This window comes from Leptonotus elevatus, chromosome 9, assembly GCF_054856555.1.
Source record: "Leptonotus elevatus isolate MCC_2025b chromosome 9, RoL_Lele_1.0, whole genome shotgun sequence".
Classification (NCBI taxonomy): Eukaryota; Metazoa; Chordata; class Actinopteri; order Syngnathiformes; family Syngnathidae; genus Leptonotus; species Leptonotus elevatus.
In genome coordinates, this window is record NC_141247.1 from 17,927,110 (window position 1) to 17,943,067 (window position 15,958).

A 15,958-nucleotide genomic window follows, 5' to 3' on the forward strand; every position below is an offset into this window, starting at 1 on the left:
TTTTTTATCAACAATTTTGTCATTGTCTGACATCTTCCGTCAATTGGTCATTGCTGGCTGGGCGTGACTGTCAAATGACGTAAATTAACTTGATGAGCATGATGATTATTTTACATAGTCTTGATCACATTTAAGTTTGCTTTTGCTTTTCTATTTTCTCTAACTGTTCGGCGTGTTCCCAAGATGATAAAAAAGTTAATAAATTAACATTCATAGCTTGACGTTCTTCGAGCAAACACCCACGACGGGGGCAACTAAAAAAAACACGAGTCATGTGGTATTCCGCTCCACTGGCAGGTGTGCGCCACAAAAATCCACTTTTTTTTTTTCCAGGTGCAATAAACAAAACTTTAACTGTGTTTATGATGCTTTTTATACCCAGGCTTTATTTTGGATTTATTCTCATAATTTAAAAAAAATAAAATAAAAAAATCAACAAGTTTGATCCTTTGGAAAAAAATAACAATATTCCCTTGGTGGTTTGCAAAGCTTCAATTTTCAAGACCGTGTTGTTATTGTTTGGAAAGCACTTGAGTTTCTGATGAAATTCAATTCAAAGTAATGGCGGCTCAAGCTATTTGTTCACAACTGAAAGCTCTGAATAACAAACTAAACAGTTTGCCTGTTGAACAAATGTTATAAACAGTGGCTAAGGAAAGTCTACACACCCCTTCAAAACTATTCCCACCATCAATATGGCCTTTACAACTCAAATGAATTAGTTTGAAAAACCTGAAGTAAAATATCCGACTGAGGTCATGTGGTTGCAAAAGTGTGCACACCCTCTTTTCACCACTCATGTTAAGTGTCTTTGATTAACTCCAAATACATTTCAGATGCTCTAGTAGGCTTTTTCTGCTTTTGTTGTACTCTAGCAGGAGCTTGAACATTTTTGTGCCAACGCTATAAACAGTAAAAAAAATAAAAATTTGGAACTACCGTAGTCCATTTTACTCTGAACTTGTACTTCTACTGAAGTACAGGCTATGATTCCTTTTTCCACCTCTGACAATAATAGATGACAGTTAGACAATCCAAGCTGTCAGCTGCGATCCAGCAGCCCTTTAGCGCCTTCGGTGACACCTCCGCTCGACGAGACCGTGCGGCTCTGGGACTGTTTTCTCCCCAAGGCCCGCTCATACGTTGAGGCTTACTGCTCGTGATAGTCACACCATCCAAGTGGCAAACTGAGACTGGCCTTTAAGTTGCAGCCGAACAGCCGGGGTCTTTTAAAAGGGAGGGAAATAAAGCTGGAAAGCAGCACAGTACAATAAAAAATAAAAAAATTGACGGGCTTTTTTAATCACAATAAACGTAATCACGCCCTACTGATGTAGCTCGTGATTGATTATCGTGACAATTAGCTAAGTAATGTTATTTATCACAAAATCCTATTAGTTATGATATTCCGATTACAATATTCAATTTATTTTTAGTTTCATTTATTAAATGGATTTTTTTCAAATTGAATCAAACATTTAAAAAAATATATATATTATTTTTAATATTAAGTCGATATTCTGATTTATTTAGATAAATATGTTAATTTCCTGTCAAATAAATAAATATATTCAATAATTTCCATTCATGAATACAATTTATAATTCATAATATATGTATGTGTATTTTGTTGTAGTTTTTAATTTTGAAAACAAATAATAAACTGAAATGAACTTTTCAATAGATCCACACAACTATTTATGTTTATCGCTTAATCCAATCGCTTTATCCCAAAAAAAAGAATGCCTTCACAAAAGGTAACACTGTAAGTGTTGTTTAGGGGTCACCAACCTTTTTGCAGCTGAGCAAAATTATTATTATTATTATTATTATTTGGGATGGGGGGCACGCCTAAATTGACCACAAAAATTGGTTGACACAAAAATGTATGCCTCGAAACGGGGGTGATTGCTGCAGTAATCGATAGAAGAATCAATTATTTTAAATAAAAAAAAACATGTTTTTTTTTGGTGACATATTGACAGCTGTTAATAGTTAAGAGTATTGACATTTATTTATGTGAGGACACTGATTATGTTAATGACTTCTCAACCACAAAAATGGGTTGAAACGGAGGCGATTCTTGGAGTAATCGACAGTATAATCAGTTCTAAAAAAAATAATAATAATAATTAAACGTTTTTTTTTTGTGACAGGCTGATAGCCCTAGCTGTTAATAATTAAGAGTAATGACGTTTAATTATGTTAATGATTTCTCACACTATTTAGCAAACAAAAATACCAATATATAACATTTTTCGCACAATTTTCATAAATCTCTTCCACTGTTCACATTCCTAGAAAATCACAATGCCTCGTCAGTGGTGAGCTATTTTTAGAACAAGCCCGCGGGCTACTCATGTGGTCCTTGGTGGCTATCTGGCGTCGACGGGGGACCATGTTGGTGACCCCCCCTGCTATAGAGTATCAACACTTTTGACTGACATTGTCACTGTTAATTTTCCTTTTTTTTTTTTTATTATTCAAATGGTTGTAGTTTCATTGATGTCGCACTGCGTTCTTATGCTGCGGTCATTTCACCTTTAGGTTCTGTGAAACGCAGGCGAACCTCATTTTTAAGGTGAACTATTTTGGGCTATAATGAATGAGAAAAACAGCAGCGTTCCCTCGGCGGGGATGAGTGGCGAAGGCGCGACGGTTGATGTGTATGGATGAGAGGACGATGTTTGTTTTACGCGGGAGGAGGAGGAGGTGGGGTCGAACCCAGCCCGTAAACTGCTTGTGAAATGAAAATGGCTCTTTAGCAGAATCCAGGACACTTGGGCTGGGCTGGATCAATGTCTCTGATTTAGTGTCTGAAAGCCTGTCAGTGGGAAAGAGAGGCGACGGGGGGGGGGGGGGGGGGGGTAAAGGGCGAGCGGGAGATGAGTGGACAAGAGTTTGGAGGTGGAGGAGTCCTTTAATGGAAGGAGGGAAGGATGATGAGGGAGTGACACTCGGAGGAGGTAAAAATCAGTGAGATTGCTCTTCAAGTCCTCTCGAATCAATCTGTCCAGGCCACGGGACAGGGGGGAGGGGCAATCTTATTTTGCTGCGGGGGGAATTGGTGCAGCCATTCGGGCCAAAATCAATAGCGGACACATGCTGCTTCTTAAATCTTGACTTCTTCAGGGACAGTATCGCAAGTAAAAAAAAAATTCTGTCGACTTTTTACTTTCACTCCCTACATTTGAACACTCAAATCTGCACTTTTCTACTCCTTACTTTGCCTCTTGCCAGTTGTTTTCCCAAACGCCACATTTGACATAAAAAAAAGATCTACAGTGAACTCTTAACCCTATTTGTGGTTCGCCAGCTGCCGCAAATCACTGAAATCGCAGAGGCTCATAAAGCACCAATGTCATGCATCGAGGATGTACACAATCATGAACCCATGTTACATAAACAACTGTATTTTGTTATTAAATTAACTTCAACGCAAACAAACTCAGGCTCATCAATAATATTAGCTAGCATATTCGCATTAAAGGAGGAATCGGACTTAAAAAAAACCATATTTGAAGTAATATATTCTACGTGCCCCCACTAGTCTAAACCAAGGTTAAAATACTTTTGGATTTTTCGTTATAGTTATAATATATTTCCTTTTGACTTTTTTTTAAAACATTTTTAACAGTTTTGTTTTTAGAGCAAGTTTGTTGAAAAAAAATGTTTCTTCATTTTAGTTTAGTTTTTATTAGTATTTTAGTTTTTCTGTAAAAACACAGTTTGTTGAGTGCAAGATTTTTTACTTTTTTTTTTAAGTAACAAAAGGAAGTAAATTACAAGTCTTAAATCACTGACCTTCTTTCTCCTGTACGAAAGATTCAGTTTTATAAATGTGAGATGTAGTTCAGTTTTCATTAGTTTCAAAGATTTTTAATTTTTATGTTATTCCTCAATGAGAATTTTTTTTCAATTTTAGTTTTTGTGTTTTTGTTAATTTTTGTTAACTGTAATTACCATGGTTTTAGAATGATACTCTGATAATATTGTTTCCATGAAATTTACGAGCAGCATTTTGGAGAAAATGTCACCAGTTGGAGATCGAAATGGGTGAACTGATGTCACGATTACCGTAGCTCGGACCTAAGCATTACATAAAGTTTGTAAAAGGATTCATTGACGAAAAAACACACACACACAAATAGCTCAACTGTTAGTTGCTAACGCTGGTGACTGTTGAGAACAGTCAAGGTGTCCGCCATTAGCTAGCAAGCTAATGAATCTGATGTTGTTTAACAACTTTGCCTAGTTTTCTCAAAAAAATAAGACGGGCAAAAAGGGCTGACAAACTTCACATTCTAGCAACTTTGAACACGTAATGATGTAAATATAACAGCCCCGTCGGCGAGATAAAGAAGATACGCTAATTTAGCTAGTCAGTTTCATTTAGTTAGTTAGCTTAACACGTTAACAATGCTACCGGAACACAAAAGCTATGTTAGCCGGCTTTTAAAGAATTTTGAGGCAGCACTTTCTCTCTCGTTGCCAAGTTGTGGAGTCGAGACTTGTGTCTGGTCCCCGGGGTTGGTCGCTGCCCGGTGCTCCTCAGGTAGGTCTTCAAGTCAATTATCACTTTGCATTTAACAAAACGAAGCAGCTCAAGTCATCTTCCTCGCACGGATGCTTTCGTGTGCCTCTCAGGAGGACTTCGCCGTTCCAGCACAACAAGCAGGACACGGCGACGTGAGTGTTTTCGCATACCCTTGGGACGCAATGAGTTTCGGCGGAAGTGGCGGTAGGAGGAGGGGCTGTTTTATTTTTATTTGGAGCGTTTAATGTATTAAAAGGGGCCGAGGTAATGAATTATAATCTTTAATGCAAAAAACGATCGATACCTCCGAGGGAATAAATCAGCTTTTTACTGAGTGCGTCAAAGCCCCCTTAATACACTCGGGGAGAGGAAGGATGTGGGTGCGGCGGGGATGGGGTGCGGCGGATGGAGAGATGGATGGAGACGGGGTGAGGGGGGAAGAAGTTATAGATGCACAAGCTCACCTCATTGAGTAAAAGCCCCGCTGAGAGGGGGGGGGGGGGGTGACCGTTTTGTGAAGAGGAGAGGTTGAGGGGTTACTCGTTGTTTTCCCTCCGACCTTCCTTCTACCGCCCTGGGCAAAATATCATTCATCGAATTTACCTCGTCGCACCTCCACCGGAGAGCGCCTCTCTTGTCGTCTCCTGCCCCCCCCCCCCCCCCTAACATGGCCGAGACAACAAACTATGACTCACATCTTTCAGATCAGGTCCCGGTGACGTGTGCCGACTCGCGAATCGAATAGAAAGCCTTTGTTGTCATCGCGTGGCGCGGATACAAGGAAAACGAGCCAGACTGCAAAGACACGCCCGACTTCACAAACATCCAATGCGGGGCTCCGAGTATTTATGATGCCGAGCCTGCTCAGTTAGCGAGCTAAGTGGCCCAAGTGAGGTTTTTGCTCAGCGGAGGCCCTTTATTGAGACACGGTCATTAAAATGTGACGGCTCAAGGAAAGGACTAAGGCTAAGGGGGGCAGAAGGCAAGAATGAGGAGGACCTAAACATGGAGAAGTTTGGTTGGAAAAGTGATGTCGGCCAATCGTGTTGCAGCCTTCGGGTTCTCAATAATGAAGCAAGCGACGCGCGTCTTCGGATCCGTGCTGCGATGTCAACCGGGGGCGAGCATCCATCATTCATCGCTTCAGGAATCAAGAACAACAATGGCGTAGAATCGCTCATTTTAGTTGTTGTTGTTCGTTTTTTTTTACTTCCTCTATTTATTTTCTCCCAGGCTTCTTTTGAATGATTTCTCACTCGTCTCGTTCGGCGAAGAGCGTTGGCTGAATAAACAGAGGTCAAAGTGGAAATTGATCATCTCCCTCCTCCTCCTCACAACAGCCCCGTGGTCGTGAGGAACTCCTTGACACACTGCGAGGAATTTCAAATTGGAATACTGCAAAGGCGGGCGCAGATTTTGTACTTGTAGCTTCGCATCCGTAAGAAAGCGCCGAGTGAGTGACAGAAGCAAAAATGTCCTGCCTGCGTCCTGCCTCAGAAGAAGAATTGGTTTGGAATGACGTCACCACGTTAAGTTCATAATTGATGAGGTGGATTAGAAGTCCATTAGCTGATCGGGATTCTGGGTTGTGAGCGCGCCGAATATTCCCTCGTGTCTTCTACACCCAAATGCACAGACTTTTTAAAAGGAAAGAAAAACAAGTCGTCCATCTATCTACCCATTTTCAAAAGTCCTCATTGAAAGGACAAGAGATGAGCTGGGGTCTATCGCAGGAACAGCCCGTAACACGGTCGCCAGCGGGGAGGCCTGCAGAGCCTGACCTGGGATTCAAACAGAGAATCATTGAAAAGATATTAAAGTGCTACTTGGTATTTCGACTTACTAAATTGAACTTGTTCCGTGACCAAGCTTGTAACTTCATTATTTTGATACAGTGGAACTTTGATTTAGCGGACTAACAGGTGGGCGGGTAGGGGGGGGGGGGGGTATTGGGGTTTTAATCCTTTACTTTTTGTGTCTTTTTCTGGCCTAAAAATGCAGAGTGCAGTACAAAATTAAAAAAAAAGCTTGAAACTGTTTGAAAACTTCCGTTACAATTGGATTCCCTAGATAATGGCTTGACAACTGTATACTGTACCAAAGACGTGTTCAGTACGACATGACAAAACAGCTTAAGCCAGAGGGCAGCCATCTTACGTTGCCACTGTTAAGTTTCAAAGAAATGTGCTTATTGCGTCTTATTGGTACAATTGTACGCCACATGCTATGGCATTTTTGTTGTAGTAACATGAAAGCACAGCACAGCAGAGAAACCAATGTATTCAAGTTAGGTGCACTTAGCGAGTGGCAACGCAAGATGGCTGCCGCGGCTTAACTTCTCGCTACGTAGAGTAAAAAGCTTTGTTAGTTCATTCATATACACGTGTAGTTCTACGCGATGCTAAGCTTTTATTTTTTATTTAATTATTTTTGCTATTAGCTTGCGATGCTAAGCTAATGTCCATGCTTTCCATTAGCTTTGACGGGAACGTCGACACTTTTGTGAGCCTCGCTGAGCCTGTTCTAGTCTACCGTACTGTAGCTACAGACTAGTATATCTTTGAAAACAGCAGCACACACTGGAAATACGCGTGCTGTCTTCTGATTACGCCGCGTTGCCGTTTACTGGCGCTGTGGCCAAATGCAGCCCATTCCGGAGCGAACAGACTTTGACAGCCGCTGTACGGAGGACTGGTTTGAGTGGCAGACCCTTCTTTCTTATCCATTTTGAGTGCTGTGTGAGGCTTTTTGAAAGATATGTCTTTGGTAACTGTCCCCTCCCATGTCCAGCTCCATATAATGTGCCCCCCCCCCCCATCTGCCTGAGTGTCAGCTCTGCTCTGGAACCATTTGGTGCAAGTGAGCCATTAGATCATTTAGCATTAGCCCGCTAACTGGCTTTACAGGAGCCCTAAAGTGAACCGCATGTGAGCCAGATGGCCCGGGTCTCTCCCCGTTTATCCAACGACACACTCAGAATATAATAGGATAGGCCGCAAAAAAGAGATAAAGAGGTGTCTTCCGCTTTAATGCCTGATTGGACACACTTGAAAAATCAAGCAACACAGCCTTTATTCGCCGCGTCACTTTTCTTCATCTCTCCTTTTCCAAGTTAATATTGTCCATTATGAGTAAGCACCTGCGCTCTAATAGGCTTCTCCTTTTTACCTTGAAGTGAGCCAACTCGGAGCAGATCAATCAGCGGGAGCTGCCGGGACATTTGAGATAATCCTATAAAGGTTTATTGCAGACGAGATGACGCAGCGCGAGCGCGGCTTAAGTGCACTCATCTACGCCACTTGAACGCTTTCGCTGCTTAGCTACGCTACGAGTCGCTTGGCGAAGACCGAGATGCCACTTGGAGCGCAGGAAGTTCTTCTTCTCCAAACGATCATGATTGACTCTTGTATGGAGATTTGGACATGAAAAGGAAACCTTGGAAAACAATATGCCACTTTAAACACTTACATTTTGTTCAATCGAAGTGCCATTATTTTTTGGGGCTATAATCACAAGACAATTCATTAGGGATGCTTCTAAATGACTTGTTTTAAAGTAGCTAAAGAGGATAACCAAAATAGTAGGATCAGTTCTCAGTATGACAATACAAACTGTTGAATGGTCATCAGCCAATCACAGGGCACATACAGGCAAGTCCACACCAAAAAAAAAAATCCTGGGTTGTTTTCCTAGCCCAATTGCTGGGAAGTTTTGGATTTTAGATTGCTTTTACCCAAATTAGGGTTCATTATTTTTTTTACCCAATAGATTGGGTTAAAGATTAGATTTGGGCGGGCTGAAGCTGATCAGCATTTTTAACAGGTTGGTTGTGCACTGAAGTAAATTTTATGTGATTAAAGTTAGTATTATTTTTGAACCATAGCTCCCCTAAAAACCTGAAAAGCCATTTCTTGGTAGCTGAAACGCATCAGGATGGGTAGTTTTACCCCTTGTTATATTAAAATCTTGATCCAACATACTTAGTCAAATCCTTGACACAAAAAAAAAATTACAATTAGGTCAATAATAGCCCAATTTTGGTCAAAAAATGAACTTGATAACCCGTTAACCATTTCTTGGTGGCTTGAATTCATCAGTATCGATAGTTTTTACCCCTTGTTGAATCAAAATCTTGACCCAACGTGTTGGGTCAAATCCTCAACGCAATATGTTTGGTAAACAAAACAAAGAAGGGGTAAACAAAAAACTAAACAATTTGGGTCAAAAAGCGACCACTTTGGTATCTGGGTCAATCTGTTGTTCAGTATAAAATGACCCAATGTTTTGTGCTGTATTGTGCAATTTGGGTTATTTTTGACCCAGTACACTGGGTTAGCAATTTCAGCCAATTGAAGTTACGTTTCACCCAGGAGTTTTTTAAGAGTGCAAGCATTCCCACTCGCATTTACAGTACACCGTTGCATAATAAGGAGTCAACAAAAAGCTATACACCTTTAAAACTTCTGGGTAAAAAAATTACCCAATATTTGTAAATAAATAAATCCAACGACAATTTTTGGGGTTCCGTGCAAAAAACGGAGTTGTTATATACAAAACAACCCAGAAGGGTTGTGTCACATTTACCCAAGTTATTATTAAAATTGGGTTATTTTTGACCCAGCAGTTTGAGTGTCTCGTGCATGTTTTTGGAATATGGGACGAAGCCGGAGTAACCCAGGCAAGCAAAGGGCGTAGGCCAAAGCCCGGATTTGACTTCAGAACTTCAAAACTGCGAATCGCATGTTAACCACTTTTTCCCACTGTGCTGACAACCACAACAGGTCGATCAATTGCCTTCGTAAATGTTCACATATTTTTAAGTTGATGAAAACTAACCGTTTTTCGGTTGGCACAGGAAATGAAAAGCTCATCAGTCCGTTGGGTTTCTTCACACTTGCATCAAAATACTGTGAGGTCTATTTATTTAAAACAGTAAACCTGACAAAGTGATTGTCTTAAAACAATTTGTGTGCAGCTAAAACGTGTGTTCAATAAATGGAGTCTTTTTCATGCGCCATTGCTGGAAAGTTGACCTGTAACACAGAGAAGACTTGAATAAATAATACGTCATCTCTGACTTCATCGCCTGTTAATATCATCATGTGTCCTCCTCCTCTTCTTCCTCCTCCTCCTCCTCCTCACCTCCATTTGTCTCCTCCTCAAGGCTCTCCCAACTGCTCACTTTGGCCTCCTCAGTCTGCTCGGGAGCGCTCCTTGCGCCGCTCTCACTCTCCCAGGGGACCGTGGTGGTGTTCTGACCGGAAAGCAGGCGGAGGCGAGGCGCGGTCTTCTGGTCGCCGGGACTGAAGGATTGCGAAACTCCGGCGCCACCTCTGGTCAAACCCCAGCCGTGACGGGACCCCAGCTTACGACGACCCCCGGAGCCGGAGCGCGGGAGCAGACTCGTGGGAGAAGAAATCTCGGGCTCTGAGTGGAGTGGAGCTTTTCTCGAGGGACACGGAGAACCCGGGGCACTGCAAGGATCTGCAAAATGTGAGGAAATGTTATGTATGATATACATAATCATTATATAATGCATAAAACATGTTGATCCTGGATGACCCGCAGTCCTTATGTGCTATTCAAGTCTTCATAAAGACGTCATCTGATGACGAAATATAGTCCAGGGCACAGGTGTCAATAAAAATATACTATAAATAGTAAAATTAGCTGCTTTGGCTCCATATAGATTGGGAAACATTTTTGTATACATTCCCTATATGGTTTTCACGGCTCTCTACGGGAAACCCGAACCACAATGTTGTTGATGTCCCTGGTTTAGGGCGAAGATTACGCCTTTGCCCTAATCTTGTTAGGATATATTACATTTCTATGCACCCTTATGATAAACATGGTATGGATTTGCCGCCAAAAGGTGCATCCGGTCTTAAAAAATATCCAAAGCATGCATTTGTCATAACCAGGCTGCAATCTTGCAAATGCATATTACAAGGCTGTGGTAAGAAGTCTTCTTCACTGTGTAAATCACGCCTTTGTTATGTTACTGTATGCAAAGCCTGCTGGGTGATTTCCCATGATGCACTGAGCTGCTGCTGCCGCCTCGCTTTCCTTTTGCATATTTGCGCAAACATACCGCAATATTATATATTACTAACTCGGGTGCTGCTGCCACCATTATTGTTTTTATTGCTATTATTATTATATAGGGTGTCCAGTTTGTTTCGGGGGAAAAAAATACACTTTTTATTAAAATCATTTTTGATTTACAGTATATAATATGCTCTACATGACGCCATTGTTTTGAAATCATTTCATTTTGTGTCCTCCATGGAAATCCTTAAGCTTTCAGGTGCGCAAGAAGGCTTTTTTTTTTTGCTCATCCCTGCTAAACAAAGACGGAAACTTCCAGGATCTCCATCTCATTATGTCATTCGCAGGATTGCGTCAGTGGTTAGAGAAGTCGTTTCCAGATGCTTTGATTTTGTGTGGCCTCTCCCAGATCTCACCCCGCTTGATTTTTATCTTTGGGGGCATTTAAAGGCCATGATGTATCAGGAAACAACAAATTACAATTTTTTTTTAAATATTTGGACAAAATATTTTTATTTCTAAACAAATTATAGAATATTTGGTACAAAAGATACATGTTGTAAATAAAGTTTAAATAAATAAATACACCTTTACTTTATTCTTCCGTTTTAATTATTCTTCTTCATCACTGGTGAGCTATTTTTAGAACAGACCTGTGGGGGGCTACTCATGTTGACCATGGGGCTAACTAGTACCTACTGGCACTATTATTTATTTATTCTATTTTTTTTTTAGGACAATGCACATTAATCAGAGCAAAAACGTATCCGTGTTTGCAGTGTCTCGTTCGTCTTGCTTCCTCGCTCCACCTCGCTGATCGCCGCAAAGGAGTAAAAAAAATAAATTAGAGACAACTTGAAAGAAGCGGGTCGTTTACTCAATCATATTGTGCCCTGCTTAGATGTCCCGCTCAAAAATGAAAAGAGCTCGTTACCGGTGAGAGCCAGTATTATCGGTTATTGAAACATTGACATTTTAAAACTACGGTAAACCATCAAATCGAGAATCGGCCTGTGCCTAAAACCCAACCTTGGGTAAAAGTGACCCAATCTGCTCAAAATGCAGCACTACTCAACGAGTGGGTTAGGAAGACAACCCAGTATTGTCATATGTAAGTTTCCCACTTACCAAATTTTGTGAACAACAACAATGATAACTAGACAAAGTGAAATTTCTGGAGAAAAAGATGAAGATGAATGCTAATAAAAGATGAATGCTTGTGGAATGCTTATGAAGTATATTGAAAGATAAATGACTTGGAAAATTACTAATTATTAATTGTAGTTGAGTGATAAATTAAATTTAAAAAAAAAGAAAACTGCATTCACTCTAAGGAGCTTCAAACTGAAAAGGCGTGGAAAATAAAAAGCACTTCTAATAAAGGTTAAAAACAACATAAGTGTTTCAGCATTCAAACAATAATAATAATAATGATAATGGCAATCATAATAATGAGCACAATGAGTCAATCCAAATTAGCAATAGACTTTGCAAAGTAACATTTGTTTTTGACACAGCTCTGATATTAGTTCCCATTAGACTATGCAGGTGTGCCTTATGAAGCATCCGCTGAGTTTTGTTTGAAAAATGCATTGAACATAATGCTTTGCTTCCTCTCTCTTATCGTCTTCACGAGAAGCCCCCCCGAGTCCAGCTCTACTTAAGGAAGCCCCCACATCCCCCCCCTCCTCTCAAGAGTTTATTCTGCCACTAAGCAAAGTGCACGCTCATAAGGGGATTGTTAATGAATGTGTGAAGTATCGCAAAACCTGCGCAACATGAAAAAATGCCCACTCTATAATTAAAACCAGATTGCACTGAATTCAAATAATTTGCATCTCGTTACCATGGTGATGATCCAAGAGAGGCAGCTGAAAAAGGCTGACGCGCAAAGCATAAGGGTAGTTATTTAACCGACTAACTCAGGATGAAAGCGTTTGATGAATTGGTTTTGCTTTTGAACCGCTCACGTTGGATATTTTCGATGTGATCTTAAGTGTCTTTAAACTTTTGCTCCTCTCGGACAATGCGATGCGGATTAAGCGTAAATTCAAGGGGGGGGGGGGGATATGATGCATTGCCTTTTGAAAGCGTTGCATTAATTCATATAAGAAGTCAATTGTACGCGCGGTCGATGAGGTAAAGATTAAAGCATTAGAAGCTAATAATAAATGGAACATTGATCTCAGCGGAGGTTTATTTATACAAAGACCGAAGCGTCTCCGCTTATCAAAGACAGACTTAACCGCCGCTATTAGAGCCTCAAGGGACCCTCTTTGCTCATTGCGTTAATTGCCAGGTTTGGACCGAGGCCATTTTGGATAAAGTTGATCACGCTATTATTCTTACGGGCAGGAGAGCTCAGACTGTGACTAAAAGCAAGCGGAATTCTTTTGATGCAGAATTAAAAAAAATAATAATTAAAATCTCAGGATTGTGAAGCCTGGTAAGTTGATCAGTGGCCATCTAAAAACATCTTATGGGCCGTTCCACTGAATAGGTGCCACTTGGGAGGTTAAAATTTCAGCACAGTCCTGTTACATCAACTATTTTTTCATATTCATTTTTAGAATACTTAGAATAATAAAACTAAAAACTAAAACTAACAATAGATTTTGTTGTCGTTGAATGACTGTAATGTGCTTAAGTGTCATCACGCTATTAGCATAAATGCCATGTGGCAGTGCGCCACAACTTAGACCTGGTTTTCACCTGATCTAAAAGCCTAGTCTACTTTATCTCACCAAAATTCCAGTCCAATGCGTTGGCTGCCTTAGCCCAAATTCGGCCGGCATATGTTCCAGCTCGCCCTGAACAGCTGGATAATCATATATATGAATTTCTTTTATGTACTGTGGAAGTCTTTGGAACTGAAAAGTAGCCTTACAATACCGCAGTCAAAATGTGAGAACTGATAAGCATGCAAGCTTTTACATTGCGTACAGAGCTGAGAAAATGAGGTGCGAATTAGTCTTTTCCGTCAGAGTAGTGACATTAATACACTCGAATGCTGCCTATGGAGTTTCTTTTCACAATCTCTGCAAATGCATTGCGCGGTCAGAGTGCGTAAAGAGAAAAATGAAGCGCTGCGAATGCTTGCCTCTCTCCGTTCGCAGCAAAAAAGGCGACCGCGACAGGGAAAGATCGAAGGAGAAAGCAGCGCCGATGGCTGCCGGCCTCACTTGCTAGTCATGAGCTGATGTCTATGCATGCCGGTGGCCTCGCTTGATGGGGGGCGAGCGTGTTGGAAAATCCTCGCGAAAGGCAGACAGAGCGCCGGGGTGTGTGCGCGCGGGCCCTCACCATGCTGAGGTGTGTCTGATGTGAATTGGGCTCTGTCGGCCAGGTTCTCCACGCTGCCGGCGGCCGTGACGAGGACGCGTCCCTCTCGCGCTCCTCCGCGGGGTTTGATGAGCTTCTTCATCCGGTCTGCAATCCAGTTAGATTTCCTTCGAGGACACAGAGAGGGCACAGCGGAGGCCGAATATGATGGCTCACACTATTCACTGGGCAGCATGAAAATGGCTTCACTTATAGCCTATATATATATATATATATATATATATATATATATATATATATATATATATATATATATATATATATATATATTAGGGGTGTCAGGCGGCTACAAATTTTAATCGTAATTAATCGCATGATTTAGTATAGAATAGTTAACTCACGATTAATCGCAAATTTTATATCTGTTCTAAATGTACAGTAAAATATTTATTTTCCAAGATTTCATACTCTTGTTAACATAAAAGTGTGGGGGGGGGGGGGGGGAATGTTGAAGTCATAGAAATATGGCTGCGTCTTTTAGTCATTGATACAGTAATTTCATAATAATTTTTCAAAATGGAGTTAAAATTAAAAAGCTGTACACTTGTACTGTTAAAAAACGAGTGTGATGTTAATTTGTGTTGAGGTCATTTTTCTGCCACTAGATGGCATAATTGCATTTGTAAGACATTGGTGACAGCTCAGTGCATTTTTCTTTTCGTATTTAAGCTATCTAATCTTTAAATTGTCAAAATAAAACTTCACCCCAGTCTCCGCGAATATATGCATTATTATTAAATTTATTAATGCTAAATTTTGATTAATCGCTTGTTAAAAAAAATGAGTGGTGTTAAAGTAACTTTAAATTAACTCAAAATTAACGCAATAATTGACACCTCTAATTGACATGCTTTGGCCTTCCGAATAACGGCACATCATAGAACAGTATTTTCTTGGTGACCAGACCTTGGAATACTCTTTTACAGAAAACCTTTCAGTAAAATATACTGGGATTCAGGTCATGCAGTAAAAAGAATCCACTCCGTCCTTTTTATTTGAGTGATTCTACTTTTATGTTGGAATTGCAGTGCTTTCCTGTGCTGACACCGAATACAGTCAGTTATAGCTGGACGTATAAAACAGTATATTATTGAATCGTTGTGTTTTTATCGTTTTTGGTTTGGCTGAAAAAGAAATGTATTAAAATTTTAACATTACTATCAAGTGTCACATTGGAATTGTGTTCGTACTTGGCCTTCCAAGGTGAAGGTTGCACATTGGGCTCCAGAACCCTGTACTGGTCCATAATCTTCTCCACCAGCTTTTGCTTCTCCCGGCGGAGCTCGCTCAGCTTCTCCCTGAAGGAGAACACAAAACATCGCTGCAACATTTCATACATTTCTTGCCGATATTCTATCAATCAAATGACTTTCTCCGTGCTGCTTTCAAGCCAGGAGAAGACAACAAAAGTGGGCTTAGGTGCTGCTGATCAAGAAAAAGGCTGAAAAATAGCCTGCAACTGCAGGACCTGCCTTGGATGATAAACGGCTCGGGATAAAAAATTGTGAAGCAAAAGACACTCTGGGCCGACGCTGTTAGTTGTCGAACGCGCGACTGTGGGCGGGGAAGTTCAGCCATGTTAAGAGAGGTCAGCGGGGTTCAGCGCTGCAAAAATGGAACGTAAAGTTTAGTATCGAGATCCGTTTATTCTTGTGCTAGTGGTGCGGCTCTGTTGCGAGGAATGGCAGCCGCTTGGAACTTAAGTGGGAGTTCGCATTTATAGACTCTTATTTTTCCCAGAGGATGAAGCACACACTGCTGGTCTGCTACTTACATTTGTATTTTAGCGAGAAAAATAACTTTTTACGATTCATCTCCAAACCGGTGCTATTTTGTCCCCAAAACGCTGAATAAACTGAAAATTTGGTGTTCGGTCCTGAATTCACACATACATCCTTAAAAACTGCTGGGCCCAAAAAAAATATTTGAATTTGGTCTCCAAAAAATTACTGACCTGCAATTTGGGTCTATTCAAACCAATTTTGGGGCTGTTTTGTCCAAACACAGAAAGTTGGGTAAAATTAAAAA

General features: G+C 40.8%; 1 protein-coding gene and 1 long non-coding RNA gene across 2 annotated transcripts in view; one reads left to right on the plus strand and one right to left on the minus strand.

Annotated features, from left to right (window-relative positions):
• Positions 1–15,958, plus strand: part of LOC147168621 (uncharacterized) — a 31,199-nt gene that overhangs the window by 1,510 nt on the left and 13,731 nt on the right. Inside the window, exon 2 of the long non-coding RNA XR_015096005.1 lies at positions 9,702–10,030. This is a non-coding gene — a long non-coding RNA (uncharacterized LOC147168621). The remainder of the gene's footprint in view (positions 1–9,701; positions 10,031–15,958) is intronic.
• Positions 9,412–15,958, minus strand: part of ccdc88b (coiled-coil and HOOK domain protein 88B) — a 57,962-nt gene continuing 51,415 nt past the window's right edge. Inside the window, 4 exon segments of the mRNA XM_086085407.1 lie at positions 9,412–9,570; positions 9,680–10,021; positions 13,892–14,037; positions 15,121–15,228. Coding sequence (XP_085941533.1) covers positions 9,545–9,570; positions 9,680–10,021; positions 13,892–14,037; positions 15,121–15,228 — 622 coding nt within the window. The 3' untranslated portion in view covers positions 9,412–9,544.